Genomic DNA, 20,633 nt, shown 5'->3' with positions numbered 1-20,633 from the left:
ATATCAATCCGCTCCGACGATCGACACATCCATTCGATTCGATAACACTCGATACAGTTTGATAAATAAACAAAGTTTTCGTGCTTTGTTCGGTCAAAATCAATGGATATAATAAACTCATGCAGAATAGCAATACTAATGGAACTAATTTCCGCAGTTTCCAATATTTTGAACACATATCACAACATCACCAAGTCTCAGATGATCTGCATGAATTACGATAAATAATGAGGTCGTCGCTTCAATTTTCGCGAAGAAAGAATACTCCATTCGAAAGTTGTTTTTACCAAATTCCGTTAAGCCCATCATTCTGAGGGCATTTGAACACATTCTGGTTGATCTTTTCTATTGCCGTGTAAAGTTTTGTACAACAATATGTAATACTGTATTATATCAGTCTTCATGTCCACAGATTCACTGTTCCAATCCTTGTGACATTGTTGATGAAAAAGGAAGAAATCAAATATATAGAAATGTTTATATTAAACTCATCTGACCAGGTCTACAACATGCATGTACACAGTTCGGGATCCCAAGGCTAACTGAATTTGGAGGGAAACTCAGTAGACCAGGAAAACTATACAAACAATAATAGCTGATAAAGCACATACAATGAAATGACATAAGGCTCAGGGACCGTGAAGGCCCAAAATAACCTGAGCTAAACCATTGGTCATAGCAGACTTAAAGGGGGAATAAACTCTTCAAACTGTTCAAATTGAACCTGTTACACATTCCCCTGTCAAGAGAAAATGGCTCCTGACATTTACCAAAGATAAAAAGAAATGTACACCATATATACAAAACATGTAACCCAAAATACCAGGTGAAACTCAAAACGAAACCGAGTTGAGAAAGATGCGAAACCAAAACCTTCAAACAATAAGAAGGGAAGAATGGAACCATCAAAGAGCAGAATTCAGAATCATTAAAGACAAAGACTGAAAAGTGAAAATTTCAATCCAGCATCCTGAAAACTGAAAAACACCATAAGGTAAAGAGCTACAAGAAATGGAATTATTATTGTATTTACAAATTAACAGTAAACTTCTAGAGTTCACACTGAAAATTGTATCGCACGAATCAGAACGAGATTAAGGCGAATAGACAAGATACTGAAATATATAAGTTTAGAATCATTATCAGAATACGGTACTGTGAAGAACTATTGTAGTATTGTTTGATTTACTGAAGATCATTGCAAGAAGATATAATAGAAGAGAAGGGGTAATGACCTCCTCAATCTTACCATCACACCACAAAACAACAATCAATAAGATGATACAAGATTGGGAAAAAAGGAAAATTGCAGGGAAATGACTTACAAAACATCTGGAAGGTATTAATTAGTAACTGTTTGACCAAAAACCCTTAGTCCAAAAGGGATTTACATTGATAAACTGTCAAACAAAACCTTGAATAACTGATATGAGTAGAGATGCAACAGAATAAGTACTGATGAATTATCTATGGAATCTATACAGACTCTAATCATACAGTACAAAATATCAATACCAAGAATTACTTGATATAAATCTCCACGAAATATCGAAACAAAAGAAGAAAACACACACTCAAGTAGAAAACAATCTCTTGATTGACATGGCCTGCCAAAACCAGCCAACATTCAATCAAAATGTTATATATATTTCAAACCAGAAAATAATCACGAGTTGAAAACCAACTATCATTCAATCCTTCATTAAAGACAGAACTTTGTCAAGAATAGCGGGATTTTGCGCAAACTCAGGCTTGCTTGCAAGTGACATAAAATAATCAACCTTGGATCGCCAAGGCTCAGGCGGCGCGCGCGGCTGTTGCTGATACATCTGATATGGCTTGAAACGGTTAGGCGGTTTATGTTCCCTCTTAGATCTCCTCGGGGCTGCAACAGGGCTGTCCTCCGGAGCACTCTCTTCCTCGTCATCCTGGGATGTGTGGAATTCAGCAGAGGATTCACCAGGGGGAACATCTACAGGGACCGTCTCATCCGCTGGACCAACGGTTGAAAATTCCACTGGAGGCGGAACAGTACCACCATCATCAAATTCCACTGGAGGCGGAACAGTACCATCATCGATCGAAGTCACGTCAAGCGCAATTCCTGACGGCGTATCGACATCTATCATTGGAGGAGGAACGGTCACATCTGTAGTAGGATAACTGGCATCTACGGCAGGCTGGGACGCGCTGACATCAACCGAAGACTGGGACGCAGGCTCAACAGCAGCATGCTCGGACGCACTAACATCAACCGAAGACTGGGACGCAGGCTCAACAACAGCGGGCTGGACCGGAACGACATCTGTAATGGATAATGGTGGGGTAGAATCGGTAGACAAAGTAGACGGAACAATATCAGAAGGAGGTGCAGCATCAGATCTGACAGATGTAAAAGATGGAAGTTTGTCACCATGTGGAACATCGGCGGTTGAAGCGGATGCAAAAGAAGAAGGAACTTCATCAACACGTGGCAAAATCATCACATCGACATCCTCGTCATCACTCATCGCAGGCTGTACAACAACTTCCTTCTCAGGGCGAGTACGACTGGACCGGGCCGGAGTCTTCACAACTTCCTCATCTCTAATCTCTCCAACTGGCATCAACAAATTACGGTGTAAAACACGCGGATTACCTCCTTTCGAGGAGCGAACCGAAAATACCGGAATATTGGGGTTTGGTTGACCCACAACAGTATAAACATCGGTCGACCACTTGTCAGCCAATTTATGTCTACCGCGTAAGTGGACATTGCGGACAAGAACACAATCACCAGTCTGAAGAACAGAAGCTTTCGCTTTGAGATCATATCTCCCTTTATTCTTACATGAAGCGGTATCCTGGTTTTTCATAGCCATAGAGAATGCATAATCAAGACGCTCCTGCAAAGATTTAATGTAGGAACTATAAGATTCACTAGGGCCAACATCAGGAGTACCGAGACCATAATTGATATCTACAGGAAGAAGTGGCTCACGGCCAAACATTAGAAAATGCGGACTGAATCCAGTAGAATCGTGACGCGTACAATTGTACGCATGCGTCAACGTGGAGAGGTATAGCGACCAACTACTCTTCTTGTCCTCGGACAACGTACCCAACATTGACAAAAGGGTGCGGTTATACCGTTCGCAAAGCCCATTGCCCATTGGATGGTAGGGAGTTGTCCGAGACTTGGTCATTCCAGCTAAAGCACACAATTCCTTTATAACAGCAGATTCAAAATTACGGCCCTGATCACTATGTAGCCGACCAGGAAAACCATAATGAACTATAAAATTCTCATAAAGAGCTTTGGCAGTAGTATGTGCTGTCTGATTTCTTGTTGCAATAGCTACAGAGTACTTGGTGAAATGATCTGTAATTACTAAAATATTTTCACAACCCCTGGAAGGTTCAACTGTGAGATAGTCCATACAGACCATCTCCAGAGGCTGCGACGTGGTTATGCTGGTGAGAGAAGCTTTCTCATTAGTAGGTGTCTTTCGGCGTAAACATCGTCCACAAGTTTGAATGTAATTCTCTATATCACTGACATAACCCGGCCAGAAGAATCTGGACTTTACAAGATCAATCACCCTATCCTTACCAAGGTGACCCATGTCATCATGCAGCTGCTTCAAAGTAGATGTGTGAAGAGACAATGGCAAGACGACACGATCAACAACTTGATCATTCAACATACTTTGTTTTACTAAAATACCTTTGTCGTTCAATCGATAAGAGTTAAAATGACGTAACCAAGGTTTCAGCTCCGGAGAGGGGTCAGGACGAATACCTCTGGCCAGAGAAGCAATGATATCTGAAATATATTTATCCTGCCTCTGATGATACTTAATATCAACAAAATCCGTAGTGAGCAAATCAACTTGGTATAGGGCATGTGAAGAATCAATATTGGCATTCAGAATTTCAACAGCAGAGAGATTTTGACAAGTGAGGGAATGTGAAATAGCTTTTACAACATCCTCATTGATCAGACTAGTTTCTCTTGGAAGACGAGACAACGCATCTGCAGCTGCATTGCTCTTTCCAGCAAAATATTCGATGGTAAAGTCATAAGCTGACAACTCAGCTAACCAGCGGTGCCCTGTGGCATCGAGCTTCGCACTCGTCAATACATATGTCAGCGGATTATTGTCAGTCTTGACTCTGAACTCTGCCCCGAATAAATAGTCCTTAAACTTGTCAGTCACTGCCCACTTCAGCCCCAAGAACTCTAACTTGTGAGTGGGGTAGTTCCTTTCTGAAGCGGACAGTCCTCTACTAGCAAAATATATAGGTTTTCTAACATCATCCTGGTACTGGTATAATATAGCTCCAAGGCCATCTCTCGAAGCATCTATTTCTAACTCATATGGCAAAGAATAATCTGCAAAGCCAAGGACTGGGGGAGAGCACAATGATTCATTCAAATTTTGAAATGCGGTTTGTTCTTCCTCTCCCCAGCGAAACGACGGCTTGTCTTTTTGCCTTTTCTGAGTAGAATGACCTTGGAGTAAACAATTCAAAGGTTTAGCTAACTTAGCATAATCCTTGATGAACCTTCGATTGTATGATGTGAAACCGAGATAACGCCTGAGTTCATCAACCGACTGAGGAGGTGGCCAGTCTCGCACAGCCTGAACTTTGTCAGGGTCCATCTCAATGCCTTTTTTGGAAACATAATACCCTAGATATTTGACTCGATTTAAGAGGAACTGGCATTTAGAAGGCTTTAACTTGAGTCCGGCTTTGTGTAACTTGTCAAAAATGATTTCAAGACGGTCTAAATGTTGCTCTACAGTAGGACTAAAAATGATGACATCGTCCAAATACACTAAACACATCTCAAGATTTACATCGCGCAAAGCCAGCTCCATGAGACGCTGGAATGTACTGGGAGCATTTGTAGCCCCAAACGGCATAACGTTACATTCATAAAAACCCAGCGGTCCCACAGAAAACGCAGTCCTCTCCTTATGTTCTTCCTCTAACTCCACTTGCCAATAGCCTGCCTTCAGATCAAGACAGGAGAACCAGGAAGAACCAGCAATAGAATCTAGAGTCTCATCAATTCTAGGCAATGAATATGAATCCTTGATGGTCCGTTTATTAAGTTCCCTCAGATCAATGCAGAATCTGAGAGACCCATCTTTTTTTCGTACTAGTACAACAGGAGAACAGTAAGGGCTCTTAGACTCACGGATGACTCCCGTGTCTAACATTTTCTGTAAATGAACCCTCACATCCTCGTACATGTTCGGTGGAATTCTCCTATGCCTAATCTTAAATGGCTTATCATCGGACAAATCAATACGATGCTTCAAGACATTTGTCTTGCCCATCTCTGACTCTGACTTGGCAAACACATGTTTCCATTTCAACAAACGATTCTTCAATTCAGAGAAATGTTCTGAGTCCATGTCAGACTGAAACTTGAAAAGTTGAAAAAAATCAGAATCAGGCATTTCATCAGAGGTATCGGAGACTTCTGCAGCAGTCTCGATCCCAGATGCATTGGGAAAAGAAGTATCTTCAATGTCCATAGTAGGCGGAGAAATATCTAAGTTGGCTTCTGAAATACTACAAAGAACGGAACGCTTTGGTATGGTAACTGGAGTATTCGAAACATTCTTTAAAATAACCGAGACTTTCTGAGATGCACTGCGAGCAGACACTTTCTGAAGAGAAGAAACAAGTACAAGTCCACCTGGAAGTGGCCTGGAAGATTCAGTAACAACATTGGCAGAGTGACCTAATTTACAACGAGTAATCCCCTTTATTGAAATCTGAGAGTTGCTGTTAATTGTAACAGACTTACATGTTGTAACATTCCCTACAGTACTACCGGACAGGCAGTAACTGCGTAAAGTATCATGCCAAACAGAATCCTCAACGTTACATCTCTCCGGAGCCAACTCAGCAAGCACATTAGTTCCAAGTAAAAGTGGAACAAGACGGTTATAATTTGTATCTGGCACAACAAGAAGTAAAATGTCGAGGCGACAGGAACCGAGGGTCAAAGGTAATTTGACATAGCCCATATAGGGTAATTTATCTCCTGTCGCACTCTGTATATCTATAAAATCATCCAAAGGATGAATGTCTTCATCGGGAAAATTCTCTGAAAAATAAGTAGTAGAAATGGTGGAGACCATCGAGAAGACAATCAACATTTGTCTCCTTCAATAAAACAGTGGTCTCCGACGCCTTTCCTATCAGAGAATTGTGGGGGTGGGGCTTTACTCTTTGTCCCCTTGACCGCCCCCGATCAAGGGTGCGTTGGCGTTTCCCAACCGCTTGTTCTTATTCTGTAGTTTGAAACAATCATCGATGTGATGACCCTTCTTCTTGCAGTAACTACAAATACCTGCATAATAGGACTTTCCACCTGAAGAAGAATGTGTAGAGGTGGTAGTAGAATCTGCAAAAGAAGAAGTTTGATCTGCTCTCTTAGCAGCCTCACGAGCTTTCTCTTTCTTCAAAGTGGCCAACTCACCTTCAAGAGCAGTAACTTTCTTCAAAATCAAGTCAAGCTTGTTTACCTCCGCGGCAGTAGAGCTATTGCTAAGCTGTTGGACCGGTTTAGGTTTCCCTAAACCCATCTCTTGCTCCACCTGCCGGGCCGCCACTAAAAGCTCGCTATAACCACGACCTGCATCGTAAAAGTGCCTAGTTGCCGACTTCACATCCTTTGACCTGAGGCCAGACCAAAATTTTTGTCTCAACATGGCCTGGGCCTGAGGACCGGTACAATATGTGTCATCGGGGCACCTAGAAAGAATCTCCCTAATTCGGCAACCCCAAGCCGCAACGTTTTCATCCGGTTCCTGCGACGACGCGTAGAATTTCGCCAACACCTGTTCAGATGTTAATACCTCCCCAAACATTTTGTCAAACTCCCCAATGACCTCATGCGGGGCGAAGAGCCCCTCCCCAAACTGCAATAAACATTCTGCAGCCATACCCTTCAATGATCTCCTGATAGCACCTACAATGGTCTGCATAGGTAGTCCAAGGTCAGCAAGTAATCCCTTTACCTCAGCCCTCCACTGGCGATATGACACCTCTGACTTTTTGTCGCCAGAGAAAGAACCTAAACGTGGAGTACTGACTACATAACGAGGCTGCCTTGAACTGTCGGTTTGATTCAACTGAAAAGAAAGTTTCTTTCTCTCAGACCCTATAGGTGGTAACTTTGATCTAATACTATCACTATCATGATCAGCTGAAAGGGAAGATGCATGAGGATGAGGGGTAGATGGTGGCATATGAGGTGGACTGACCCCAGCATACCCACCAGGGGAACGGACAGGGGGTGGGGGCGACTGAGGTGTAGCAGTAGCACCCTGCGGCGTACTATGCCGCAGCAAATCTCCCATCGTTCTACCCCGTCCATCATTAGGACGAGAAGTAAAATTGAAAATATGTCCACGACCCATTGCATTTGTCTTAACTGGGTTTGAGACGGTAGACGATGTTGCAGGAACTGAAGTTACAGGTTGGTGTGCACTTACAGGTTCAGACTTCGGTTTGGGCTGCGACTCACCCAAGGCCTTAATGAGGGCCTCCCTTTGACTGAAGTCGAGATATTTTATCATCTCCAAACAAATATTCAAAACTTCTGTCCTATTGGACCCTATACCAGAACCAGTAGTAGCAGTCAAATCCCATGTCTTCCGCTTTGAAATTATCACCAGTTGCCATTTGGAAAATCAGGCGCATAACAGCGAAGACAAGGAGTGAATGAAAATATCAGACGACTATCAACAAATATGTATAAGTATGAGGACACCCTCAACCTATCATATGCAAATATCACTAGTATGGTATAATCCAAATGCTAAGAGCAAGTATAGTTTTACCTAAACCTACTAATAGACAATGTCAACGTACGAAATAATATAATATAGAGTAAGTATTGTTTCACCAAAACCAACTGCAAGAAAATATTACAAAGTACAAGATGAAAGAATAGCAAAGAAGTATGATAAATATCTGTAATGTCTTCACCCAAGAAAATACTAACTCCAAAACCTGGAGAGCATACAACACTCTGGGTAAAGAGATGAACAAAGATGACCTGTAAAATAATCAAACACAATGAGATCTCACAGTTGAAAGATGATCGGCATCCACCAGACAGCTGTAACAGTTGTAGTGGAAGTTGCAGTTGCAGATCAATGAACCAGGCAGAAGTCCACGTCAACACAGTGTAGAAATCTTGGAGACCAAGTACCAAACCATCACCCTGCCAAAGTAAAATGTTCACAATTAATGATCAATAATATAAGTGCAAGTACTAAAGACTCACAAATAATACCAATGATGATAAATCAAATCAATCCAAAGTCACAAAGGACACCCTGTATAAATGATAAAGTTGTACTACAATATGGAACACACTGTATGCTGTAACAAAATGAACTGTAAAGTCCACCAAGAAACATCAAAGTGATTCCACACACTGTAAGATTCACCAAGTACCATCAAAGAAATACATAGGATCACCTGACCAAAACAAAGTAAACTCAAACCGAGTCACCCTGTACCTGACAACTAAATCAAAACCACAAGAAAATCCAAAATGACCCAAGAAATTCAAAGTAGTACCACCAAAGTTATTATCATAATTCAAGCGAACATTATCGAAACCTATTCGATTAATGACGGCAAGTTACGCAACGGCCAGGTCGACAAAGTCAACAAAATTCAAACCGTCTAAATGTCAACAAAAATTACCCTGTCTGCGTATGACCTAAACACATCATTGGAAACCAAAAGAATCTTCATGCAAAATAATACACTACTAAGTACATGCGATGCACAAAGACACCATAGGAAAATAATTGTCAAATAAATTATTTCCAAAATAACTCAAAATCACATGCACTAAGTTTCAAGCATGCAGCATAATGTCACCAGAAAGGAAGGCACCCACAGCAAAACCAAGTAAAGACACAAAGTCCCCAAGTGTCACTAGACACCAAAAACACAGGTACACTTTCCCTTTAAATTTTCAAAAACCCAACTACACTGCATGGCTGAAAATGTGTCAAAAATTCACAAACAGAATTTTACATAAATTGGTTACAATGACATGCAAACTGAATACAACAACACACAAGCATTCTGTTACAAACAGAAAGAAATGACAAATCAAAGATAATATAAACTTAAAAGTTCAAATGAAATGAGAATACATGAAGAATGAAAATGAAATGATGAATGAGTTAGCAAAGAGAACCAAAACTGTCCATGTTACGAACACAGAAAAAGTCAGTTCATAATGTCAGTGTCAATGGTCAAAGTCGGATGTCCACAGCGGAAGTCTTGCACGAGTCAGTCATGTACACGGTGTACAGCGCAATACGCGGAATACACAGTCAAGCAATACACGGAGTCAAAAGTCACAGCGCGATGCGCGAGACAACGCGAAATTTATGCGGGAACGCGGCGAACACTAAAGATGGACCGGTCAAAAGAAAGAACAGTGTCGCAAGTGCACAATGTATCGACGTCAAAACGACAATGGCGGTCTGCCAAAGTCAAAACATCACGAAGATGTGAAAAAAACCAGACGATCACTGGGCGAATCACTCCCACTACGAAAAACACAACTGCTGGCAGCAGACGATAGAAATTACTTCACGTCGACGACTCCATGACAGCACACACGACTTCCTCCTGAAGGTTTCGGAAACACCCGTCAGCCATCTTGAATTTTTAAATCACAAAAGAATGTCCAAGGAATACCTATACCCAAATAAAGTTCAAACGGCTGAGCCCCCAAATGTAATACTGTATTATATCAGTCTTCATGTCCACAGATTCACTGTTCCAATCCTTGTGACATTGTTGATGAAAAAGGAAGAAATCAAATATATAGAAATGTTTATATTAAACTCATCTGACCAGGTCTACAACATGCATGTACACAGTTCGGGATCCCAAGGCTAACTGAATTTGGAGGGAAACTCAGTAGACCAGGAAAACTATACAAACAATAATAGCTGATAAAGCACATACAATGAAATGACATAAGGCTCAGGGACCGTGAAGGCCCAAAATAACCTGAGCTAAACCATTGGTCATAGCAGACTTAAAGGGGGAATAAACTCTTCAAACTGTTCAAATTGAACCTGTTACAAATACATTTCCGTAAAGGCTTAAATAAGAAAATTTGTCACCTACAAAATCATCGCTCCGGTCGAAATAAAAGGTCGCCGCAATTTTGTTGATGATACGGGTTGCAAATGTATGTATGTGTGTCAGTTCGGGGCGGGAAATTTAAAGCGGGGTTATAAAGCGGGGTCATCCGGGGTCAAACAACAGTTTTGCTCACTACCGCCAACTGGTGATATAAATCGACACTAATCTATTATATATTAAAACTCCTATATCAAGCAGACCTCTTCAACTTTTCTTTAAGCTTCTATCTGCTTGAATAAAGCGGCAAAAAATTATTTTAAAATTTACACATTTTGGGCCCTGGTGAGCTGATTTTGAGTCGAATCGCACAAATTTTTTTCGTAACAACATTTCATGCGGTGCTTATATATTAGACCAGATTTGAAGTGCCTGGGTTGTACGGTTACAAAATGCCCAACATAGGTGGATGGAAGGACAAACACCAATCAATTAGCTCAGCTTGTCAGCTGAGCTAAAAATAAAAGAATTGGTGGTTGACAAAATAGTTATCAGATGTTTGCAACGTACCTGTGATGAACTGCTCTAGTTCTGCCTGGCATCTGTTGAGGACAAAGTGGATAGCAACAACCCTTACGAATGTTTCCTTGTCCTCAAGCGTCAGTGAATGTGATGGTTTTAAGAAACCGCAGTCAAACCGAAAGTCACATTTTTCAACCTTCTCTTTAAAATCAGCAACATTCTCCGCATCTTGTACCTGTAATAAAGATGAATAGTAGAGATTACTCCTATCAGATACCCATCATTTATTACTCAATAGTTCTTATCAAAGAGCAATCAACAAAACTTGCTAGGCTTCGATCACCTGGGTAATGTCAACATTCATTCAAAATACCTAAACTTACCTCTGTCAGTGCTTGGCGTACTTCTTCGTCCGGGACATCTTGTATTTGTACCCTTGGGTAATAGTTCCTTTCGGAGTATAGAATGACCTCTGCCACAGCGTTTGCAAGGCATTGAGGTCCACAGCCTCCCTGCAAAACGCTCAGGGCAACAAATCAACCCAGATAGAAGTACTCTTGCTTCTGCAATGATATTCCGTTATGAGAGAAAGTACCACCAACCATCAAGTTGCTGTGGGTGGCATCTCTCATTGCCAGATAGAAAAACTCTTGCCGAGGTCCTCCCTCATCCTGCGCAGGTTCGCCAAGGAATTGGACTTGAAGAGGTTTAACTAGGTCTTCGTCGCGCCACCTCTTCAAGTACAATAATTTCGTGGGCCAGGTGCTCCGCCTGCCAGTTTTAATTTTCAAATACTCAAATGACTCCCTGTCCTCAGACACAGCATTGATCAATAAATCAGCATGCTGTTTTATGAGTTTCCTAAAAGGCGTGTCATTGTCAGTGGCAAGCCTGCAAAAAAGCCAAGAATGACTGTAATACACCATTTAAAAGTAATCAAAATTATAATTTAAGGAAATTAAAGGGACACAGTATAACCACATTTTGCCTCCAGCCAGCGCTTAGATCGTATCATTGTAGTCCGTTCATCAGCTATTCATCTGATATTATGCCTAGGGAGATTTGTATGTGCTTGAGGGCAATACTAGTGACCAGCCTACCAGTCTAGCACCTCGTTCCAATTATCATCTGAGAGTTGGTAGCAAATGCTACCGAAGATCCTCTTTTCATTCTAGTATAGTACTTTTGCCTTGGTACTCCATACTGTTTATGTGGCAATGGCTAGTATTTAAAGAACCTTATCAATCTATGCTTTCTGTATCCTCAGCTCCCTCCATCACCGCCAACAAATTGGCAGTGATGGAGGGAGCAAGCCCTGAGAGCTGAGGATGTGCTTTCTGCAGTTCATTTTGATAGTCTAGACCTCCTGAATACCAACTTCACAAAATAGCTTACCGAATTGGTGGCAGACTTCTTTGTGCAGCTGCTAGAGGAGTAGCCGGTTCGATATCGGGCAATGCATCAGGATATGTGTCTGGATCATCTTCTATGACGATGGAGTTTCCCTCAGTTATCAAACTGAGAAAGGCTCTGAAGAAAGAATTATGCTGGTAAATAGAATCACCCACTGCTGTTCAATTTCACAAAATGCAGTAGAAACTTCCTCTGAAACGCAGAAAGATTCAAGCATTTTCAGTCACACCCAGTGCTTCTCTTTCAGGCAAAACGTTTAGTATAGTTGTACAGATGGACTGAATAGTGAGCACACCTGACCTTATGATACACGAAATAAAATACCTTTCGAGGGGGTTTTCCTCGCTAGCTACAGCTCTGACGGTGGCTCTGGGTCTGACAGGAACAGTTGTTTCTTGAGCAGCAACTCTAACAGTTGGTTCTGGTTCTGGAGCGACTATAGGTGTTGCTGGTAGAACATCATCATTGGCACCAACATGCTGGAATCAAGAGGTATGTCAGTTACCCAGCACATAACATGTACTCTGGCAGCAAAATGTTTCAATGATTTGTAGTAGAGAATTTGAAATTGGTAAATGGTATCTTGGTAAATGATCTACATCATGTACAGATCAGCTTTTCTAGTGAACATTTTATTCTATGTACATGGATGCCAGAGTATGACGGTATGACATGTGCACTCACGTCAACAAAACATATCTGAAATATCTGAAGTACTTGTACCTTTTTTAGCTGAACATGGAGGGCTCCCTGTCCTGCAAGCAACCGTACGGACTTTCCGTCCCATGGCTCAGTGGTTGCAACTTTCGAGATTCTCTTGCCATCGCAACGGACAAAGGCAAGATCTTCTGCTGCCAACTCCCAATTTTCAAGTGTTCTGATAACTTGAAGAATTTTGGTTCTGATGGCAGCCTCAGAATCACAGGTAGAGAATGTTATCTACCCGGTAAGAAAGAAAAGAATACAGTCACAATAAAATCTGACATGGCATATAACATTTTGAAATTATGTATTGTTAAAACAAAAGAATCTATCTCAATTGAATTGTTGCACAGAAATCTTATCAAAAAATAACTTACCTGGCCATCAAGTAGTATTGTATTCGCTCTCCTAGTGGGGTTTTCACCATCCTTGAATTGCCGCAGGATTATCAAGCGTTTAGAAATACTCTGGGGAGGGCGAGTATTTCCAGGCACAGTCACTTCAGAAGCATTGGAAGCATTACTGGTTGCACTGGAAGGACGTGTCCTTGACCTTCCCCGCCTTGGTGTCGTGTATGGGTAAGAAGACGACCGACTGTTCGCCTGATATGGCCTGAAAACGCGCTGCAGTTCTGTTGCCACCTCTGGTGTTTTTCCCTGAAGAGCGGAGAGCAGGCGCTGTCCTTCCTGAGTAAAAGCAGAATGACTGCCAGACGCTGAAGGAGTATTAAAAAGCTAAGATTAGAGACAATGAAAATGCATGTGGTCACCTTGGAGGAGTACATGACTAACATTATGTCATGTACAAACGTAAACACTGACTAAAAAAGTGATTGTGAAACAATAAGATGCACGAAGAGAAATGCAGAGTAGAAATACTTACATGGAATAAATGGTTCGTCATGTGAAGCAATAACAAGCACATCACCATCCCTGAAAAGAATCAGCTTTACTTTTTTATCATAGACAGCAAGGGGGCAACTAGGAATGCTGCCTTCACCAAGATAATTGCTTAGAAAGTAAAATTAACATACTGTAGTACTTTTGAATGAAGTAGGGGGAAATAGTTTCATTTGCATCATGTGACCACCTGCATAATTAAATGTTTTCGCCTGGTGAGGAGATAGCCTTGTGATGGACAAATCTGAGTTAAATGAAACTTTACTAGACTTTTATATTCATATGGCCTTAAACAATAATCATGGATCTCGGGTTGATTAAACTAAACAGCCTGATAATTCTGAAATTTACCTCATGACATCAATGCTTTCAATAGCATCACCAGTTTCTGAATAAATGACTGCTGCATTGATATTCAGAACATATGCTGCAAGCCGTAGCAGGCCTTCCATTGTTTGCGGGCATATGGCAACCTGTAAGAGTAATTTTGAAATTAAAATCTCACTGCCTCCAAGCCAACAGTCATATGATTTACATTTTGAACGAGTCAAAGCCGAAGTGAAATACACCTCATCCGATGTGCAAGTACCGGTATTCAGACCTAGCCCTAGAGCAGCTCTAGTCTAGGTAGTGTCAACACACTACGGATAATGGCTTCTGTCTGAGTGTTGATTGTTTATCTAGCTTTATTCATGGTCCAGATGGGGCTGAGCAAAAGGTTCTCTTGAAGCCCGCGCTTGAGGCTAAACACTTTTGCTTCATTTCCAAAAAGAAACAGCATGACAACCACCTAGGGCCCATTTATGATAGATTAGTTCTGATTGCAGTATAGGGATCAGGCCTTTGAGGCCCACAATACATGCGAAATTGGGGAACTGACATTAGCGTAGCCGTAGGCCTACTTGCATTCTATTCTAGGCCTAGGCCCACACAGTTACACAACAGAGTTGAGCAGTGGCAGTCTTGAGTGGCAGTGACACTTTGACAGTGACACCACCCACTGCATGCGCTGTCACATCATGACACATGACAGAGAGCCTGCATGGATGTGCACATGCACCTGTACACACTATAGCTACCGTATACACATGTATGTATACACGCAGACACAGTCATGTCCTATGCATTGCATGCTATTTAGCGATCGATTAGCAGATTAGGGTCGGAACAAAACACTATAATTCATGTTACCGATATAATTCAGGACAAATACTTGGACACAATGTTGATTGATTACTTTGCCATGAAGTTCCCCATTCTTCCTTAAACTGACACGCATTGTCCGATCGACAATGCGAAAAAGCTTGATTGTTTACGTTGACTGAAATACCGCACGAATGACGTCACGAACGAAGCAACCAATTAGAATCGAATGGAATAGGAGAAGAATCGAATGAGACATCATTCGATTTAAATCGAATAGACCATTCGATTTTGAAATCAAATATAGCCTATGTAATACATTTTAGAACAGAATCGAATGGTAATTCGATTTTAATCAAATAGATAATTTGATTTTTAAATCGAATAATCATTTGATTTAAATCGAATAGACCATTCGATTTTGAAATCAAATATACATATATTTTTTTATTCGATTTAAATCAAATAGACCATTTGATTTTTAAATCGAATAATCATTTGATTTAAATCGAATAGACCATTCGATTTTGAAATCAAATATATGTATTTTTTATTCGATTTAAATCAAATAGACCATTTGATTTTTAAATCGAATATTGCTTTTCATTTGATATGGAATCGAATGAACATTCATTCTTAAAATCAAATTTTTCATTTTCAATTTTTTGTAAGAACTATTTGATTATATCGAAATGTACTTTAATCTATATGACGAATTATGCGATTAATATTGAATAGGTGATTTGTAAGAATCGAATGAGATTGTTTGATCTCGGTCTTGATATTTTAAACTCTTTCCAATACATTTTTGATAAAACAACCTATCATTCGATTCGATTGACAATTTATTTGATTTATTTTTCACTAAAGAAACTATTCATTCGATTTCTGACTGAAATATTGAATGAATCAGTGAATCGCATAGTGCTACACATAACAGGCCATACTTGCCCTTGGCAGCAACTCATTATCCATCTCCTCCATTCGGACCTCCCCTTGGCCTTGTCCTTCCTTGGCTGCAATTCGTTATCCATCTCCTCCATTCTGACGTCCGTCCCTGGCTGCAACTCTTTAGGTATCTCTTCCATGCTAGCTTCAACATCTTCCGATTCTGAATCTGTAGTTGAATCCCGAATTACCTTACGTCTGCAGTTTCGTGCCTTTTTCTTCAATGGTTCATCATTGTGGCCTTGGCCTACCGATTCTGCATTTCTAGTGTTGTGGTTGTTTGCCTTTTTACGCAAAGCATAACTCAATGCTTTGTGCCTATTATTCGGATCCTCGTAATCCTCCAGTACTGGGTATTCTTTGCATAAATTCATGGTAATGAAGTCCCTTTCAGGTTTCGTCGGTTTCCTTTTCAACTTACAAAATATAACATCATAAATTGCGTTTATCATGATCACGTATGCTTTGTATTTCGCGCAAAAGTTTTCTTTAGTTGTCTCAGACAAATACTTCCTATGCTCCTGTGCCAAAGGAAAAGGTGCTTCGATACCGCACGGATACAGCACAGGGTCTGATCGACATTTAGTAACTCATATGAGGCACTGAAACCTACCCAAGTCAAATTACAATTTGGGCTTAAAATGGGTTGTTCTAAGGGTCATTGATTCATTGTAGAAACCTAGTGGCCTTCAGTGACAGGATAGAGAAATTTCCTGTACATAGATGATTTTTGCGTACATTTGCCCAATGCATATTTTGCTTTTCACCCTGTAGACCGGGAATGCTATAGATGCATTCGATTCCAACAGAAAATGTTGGATATGGATTGGTAGAACCTACATACCAAATTCGAATGGCATATCACGATGCGTTCATGGATTTTGGGCAGGGTCTTTGTTTTATACTACTATGGGTCTTTGTTTTGTACCTTTGAAAAAATTGACTGAGTCAAATAGTAGCAGCAGTTCTGACGGAAACTGAGAGAAAATGGATTTTGGGCAGGGTCTTTGTTTTATACCACTAAGGGTCTTTGTTTTGTACCTTTTCAGGGGCAGGGTCTTGGGTCTTGGGTCTTAAGTCTTTGTTTTGTATACACCCCATATTTGTCGGTGTCTGTTTACTTTTTTCCATGCGTGTGCATGTACATGTACAGCTACCATGTACATGTACATATGACATGTATGACGATGCACCTGAAACTCATTAGTAAAGGTTGACACATGCTGTTATATCAGGTGGTGCATTTATCATAGAATAAACAGAAAGGAATCGGGTCCCAGAATGATATTTAATTGGAGCACTTGGAGTTTCTATGTTGTGATACATGTGGGTATTAGTTGAAGGGGTGAAAACATAGGTGGCGACTCCAAATGGAGTAGTGAGCAGGTCGTACTCATTAGCATGATAATATAACATCCCCCTTATTGAGGAAAGAAAGCTACTTTTGAGAGTCCTGTAATTTTCCGACTTCGCTGTCCGTTGTGTCTCTCGTCCTTGACCTTCGTCTCGTTCTATGGTCAGCTGATTGTGCAACAAAGGTAAACAATTCACACGAACACCTAATTAAATAATGGTATAACTGTATTTACCCTTCTACACGTTCTCTAATTCCTCTAAACCTCTTCGAATATTCACTTCTAAATCTCAATGTACACTGGAGCTAACTGGCTGGCTTGGAAACTGTTTCTCGACTGTTGTGAGAGCAGCCCTTTATATACAGGCAACAATGCAGCCTCCAGCAGCCTGGATACGGTTACCAACGCAAACCCTGTTGTAGTGCAGCAACAACAAACCTTAACCTGAGTGGCCAATTTAGCCAAATTAACCAAAGACACTAATATTGAAATCTACTACAGTCCACATAAATTGTTCAGTTGTGGTTTATACTGAGGAATGTTGCCAAGTCGATTACTGTTTGTAGTAGCTGATTATTATAGTAGGGTAACATCCACATTTAATTGTCCATATACAGAGTCTTTGTTTTCTTTTTTCTCCATTAAAAAATATAGGTAATTATCCATCATACCATTAAAATACAAATGTGAGTTGTGGTTCAGAAAAGTTTGTGATTTCTAGGATCTTTTTTTAAAACTTAGGCCTACCAGAGAGAGGTTACTAGCACTTCATCTGGCGATCAGGCTAAACCACACTACCTGATTTCTGGGCCTATTCTACCAATGTTACAATTGCTAATTATGTAACATAGTCCTTAGCGTCGTAGCGGTGTGATGGAATCCGTGTTCGTTCGGATCGGCGATTCGACGGCGGTTCAACGTTTACTGGAGTAGACGATGGTTTGACGTTCGGTGTGGTAGATGATCCTTCGACGCGTGCTGCTGGTGTTGTCACATGTGCTGATGATGTTGTCGCGTGTGCTGCTGGTGTTTTGTCCACGATGGGCAGGTTTGGTGCTGATGGCGTGGCTGGGGTACACCTGGTCGGCTGATTTGGCCAAGTGCAGGTGAGGCTAGTGTTCTCATGGCTTTTTGGCATAGCCACGGGACAGCTACGGCTGGCGTCGCTGCTAGATGAGGCTGGAATGTTGAATGTGACCTGTCGAGGGCGTAACAGGACACGGTTCCTCCTCAATCGTCTTCCTGAGGTGAGGCATTCAATGGTGTACGATCTAGGTTCCGGACTGTAACCAATGATTTCCCCTGGGGACCATGTACGTTTGGCCACATCTTGATAAAAGATGTGTTGACCGGATTGAAGTTCTGGCAGAGTCTTGGCGCTGCGGTTGTATAGGTCCTCTAATTTCTTCTGGAGAGCTGCCTGGCATGCTTGATGATAGACATTGCTGTTTCCTTTTGTGTGGATCGGCAGATTGGTGGCTACTTTACGATTAAATAGCAACTCTGCCTGTGACTTCTGCTGTGGTCCCAGTGGCGTTGTACGATGCATCAGCAGGGCGGTGCTCGTGTCTTTAGACGATTTTTTGATGAGAAGCTGTGCTGTTTTCACTGCGCTCTCGATATAACCGTGAGATTTCGCGTGATGGGGTGAGCTGGTAATGTGAACGATACCCAGCTCAGCCATTAGCTGTTGGAAGTCTGATCCAATGTACTGCGGGCCATTGTCGGATATTATCGTGTTTGGGGCTCCAAACAGTGCGAAAAAAATTGGTGCGCAATTCGTGATGGCTCTGCTGGTTGTGGTGGTCATATGTTCGACCAATATGAACTTTGAGTAGTAGTCTGCGATGACTAGGTAATCTTGGCCGTTTAGCTCAAACATATCTGAGCCTAGGGTGTGCCATGGGATCTGCGGCAGATTTGGAATAATTGCGTTCATTGTCTCTTTTTGCTGAGATGGTTGGTACGTACGTCTGGCACGTTTGACATTTCTGGATAATGTTCTCAATATCCTGATTGCTATTCGGCCAATATATGCTCGAACAAGCGCGCTGCTGGCAACGAGTAATGCCCTGGTGGCCTTGGTGCACTCGTTCAAGATATTCTCCTCGCAGCACGGTGGGGATAATTATCTGTTCACCTTTCAAGACTAGGCCGTCCTCGATTGTGAGCAAGTCTCGAAAAGGCCAGAACTGGCGAATGTGCTTCTGAAGGTCCCTCTGAGATGATGGATAGCCTCGCGCAATGAATCGTTTGAGGATGGCTAGGTCTTCATCGTGTTAAGTTTTCTTCTCGAGCTGGAGCAGTTTAGGCGTACTGAACTGGACGAAGCAAACTTGCATATTCAAGTTGATCTCGGGGTCGCGGCTCAATTTCGGCATCCACGACAGGCTATCTGGGAGGCACATATCGTTGCCAGGACGATATGTGATTTGATAGTCGTACCGCTGTAACCGGAGGAGCATTCGCTGGAGACGTGCTGGGGCTGCTGTGAAGTTCTTCTTGGATATCATCTCGAGCGGCTTGTGGTCCGATTCGATGACAAATGGTTTTCCGAAAACGTAAGTGTGAAAGCGTTCGGCGCCGAATACACATGCCAATAGTTCGTGCTCGATGTTGGCGTATCGAGTTTCTGTGTCCATGAGGCTATTGGAGGCATATGCTGCTGGTTTCCCATCTTGAGTCAGTGCGGCTCCCAGTGCACTGAGGCTGGCATCGACTTTGATAACGGTTGGCTTCGATGGGTCAAAGTATGCCAGTGTGCCGGCGTTGCAGATTGATGTTTTGATCTTGTCAAATGCTGCTTGCTGCTCTTGGTTCCACTGAAACTCATTAGATTTATGAAGCAATGTTCTTAATGGCGTTGTTTTGTTGGAGAGATTCGGAATATACGGCGCTAGATATGTGATCATTCCTAGGAATGATTGGAGTTCCTTCACGTTAGTTGGGGGTTGAAGTTCGCGAATGGCTTGAACTTTGGCGGGATCTGGTTGCGCTCAGTTGCTGCCGTATATGTTGCCAAAGAAGTTTACTTCCGGTTCGCTAATTTTGTTGATTGTGTCGGAGTATGGTGATGGCCTCTCTTTAGCGCAAAGTTGACATACTTTGGGTCTAAACAAATCCTCAGCGATCCGTCCGCCTTCTTAACGTATGTTATGCTGGATACCCAGTCAGTGGGCGTGTTGACTGGCCTGATCACCTCGAGTTGACGCATCCGGTCAAGTTCGAGCTTGATGTCATCTCGAATTTGGATTGGAGCCTTCCTGGGGGCATGCGTGACTGGGATAGTGTCCTTATCGATCGTGAGATGGTGTTCTCCTGGGAACTTGCCTAGTGTATACTTCTCAGGTATACTGGGACCAGCCGATAACGAAAACTAAGATCTTTCCATATACACTGTAACTATTTAAATAAAACGCCTTCTTTTGTTGACTAGCAGATTTCTTGACATTTCTTTCGCTGTAACACGAATTTCGGCTTTCACTTTAACACGTTTTTTCTGGTCGGAAATCCGCAG

General features: G+C 41.8%; 1 protein-coding gene across 1 annotated transcript; it reads right to left on the bottom strand.

Annotated features, from left to right (window-relative positions):
- Positions 1-17,954: 17,954 nt before the first annotated feature.
- LOC135500160 (uncharacterized) lies at positions 17,955-19,055 on the bottom strand. The gene has a single exon (XM_064791407.1). The coding sequence runs from the start codon at positions 19,053-19,055 to the stop codon at positions 17,955-17,957; it is 1,101 nt and encodes a 366-aa protein (XP_064647477.1).
- Positions 19,056-20,633: the final 1,578 nt, after the last annotated feature.

This window comes from Lineus longissimus, chromosome 16, assembly GCF_910592395.1.
Source record: "Lineus longissimus chromosome 16, tnLinLong1.2, whole genome shotgun sequence".
NCBI classification, from domain to species: Eukaryota; Metazoa; Nemertea; class Pilidiophora; order Heteronemertea; family Lineidae; genus Lineus; species Lineus longissimus.
The sequence above is the reverse complement of the archived record's forward strand: the minus strand, read 5'-3'. Positions and strand labels throughout refer to the sequence as shown.

Coding starts and splice junctions, on each gene's coding strand:
- LOC135500160 (XM_064791407.1), bottom strand. CDS start 19,055: ATGAACGCAATTATTCCAAATCTGCCGCAGATCCCATGGCACACCCTA.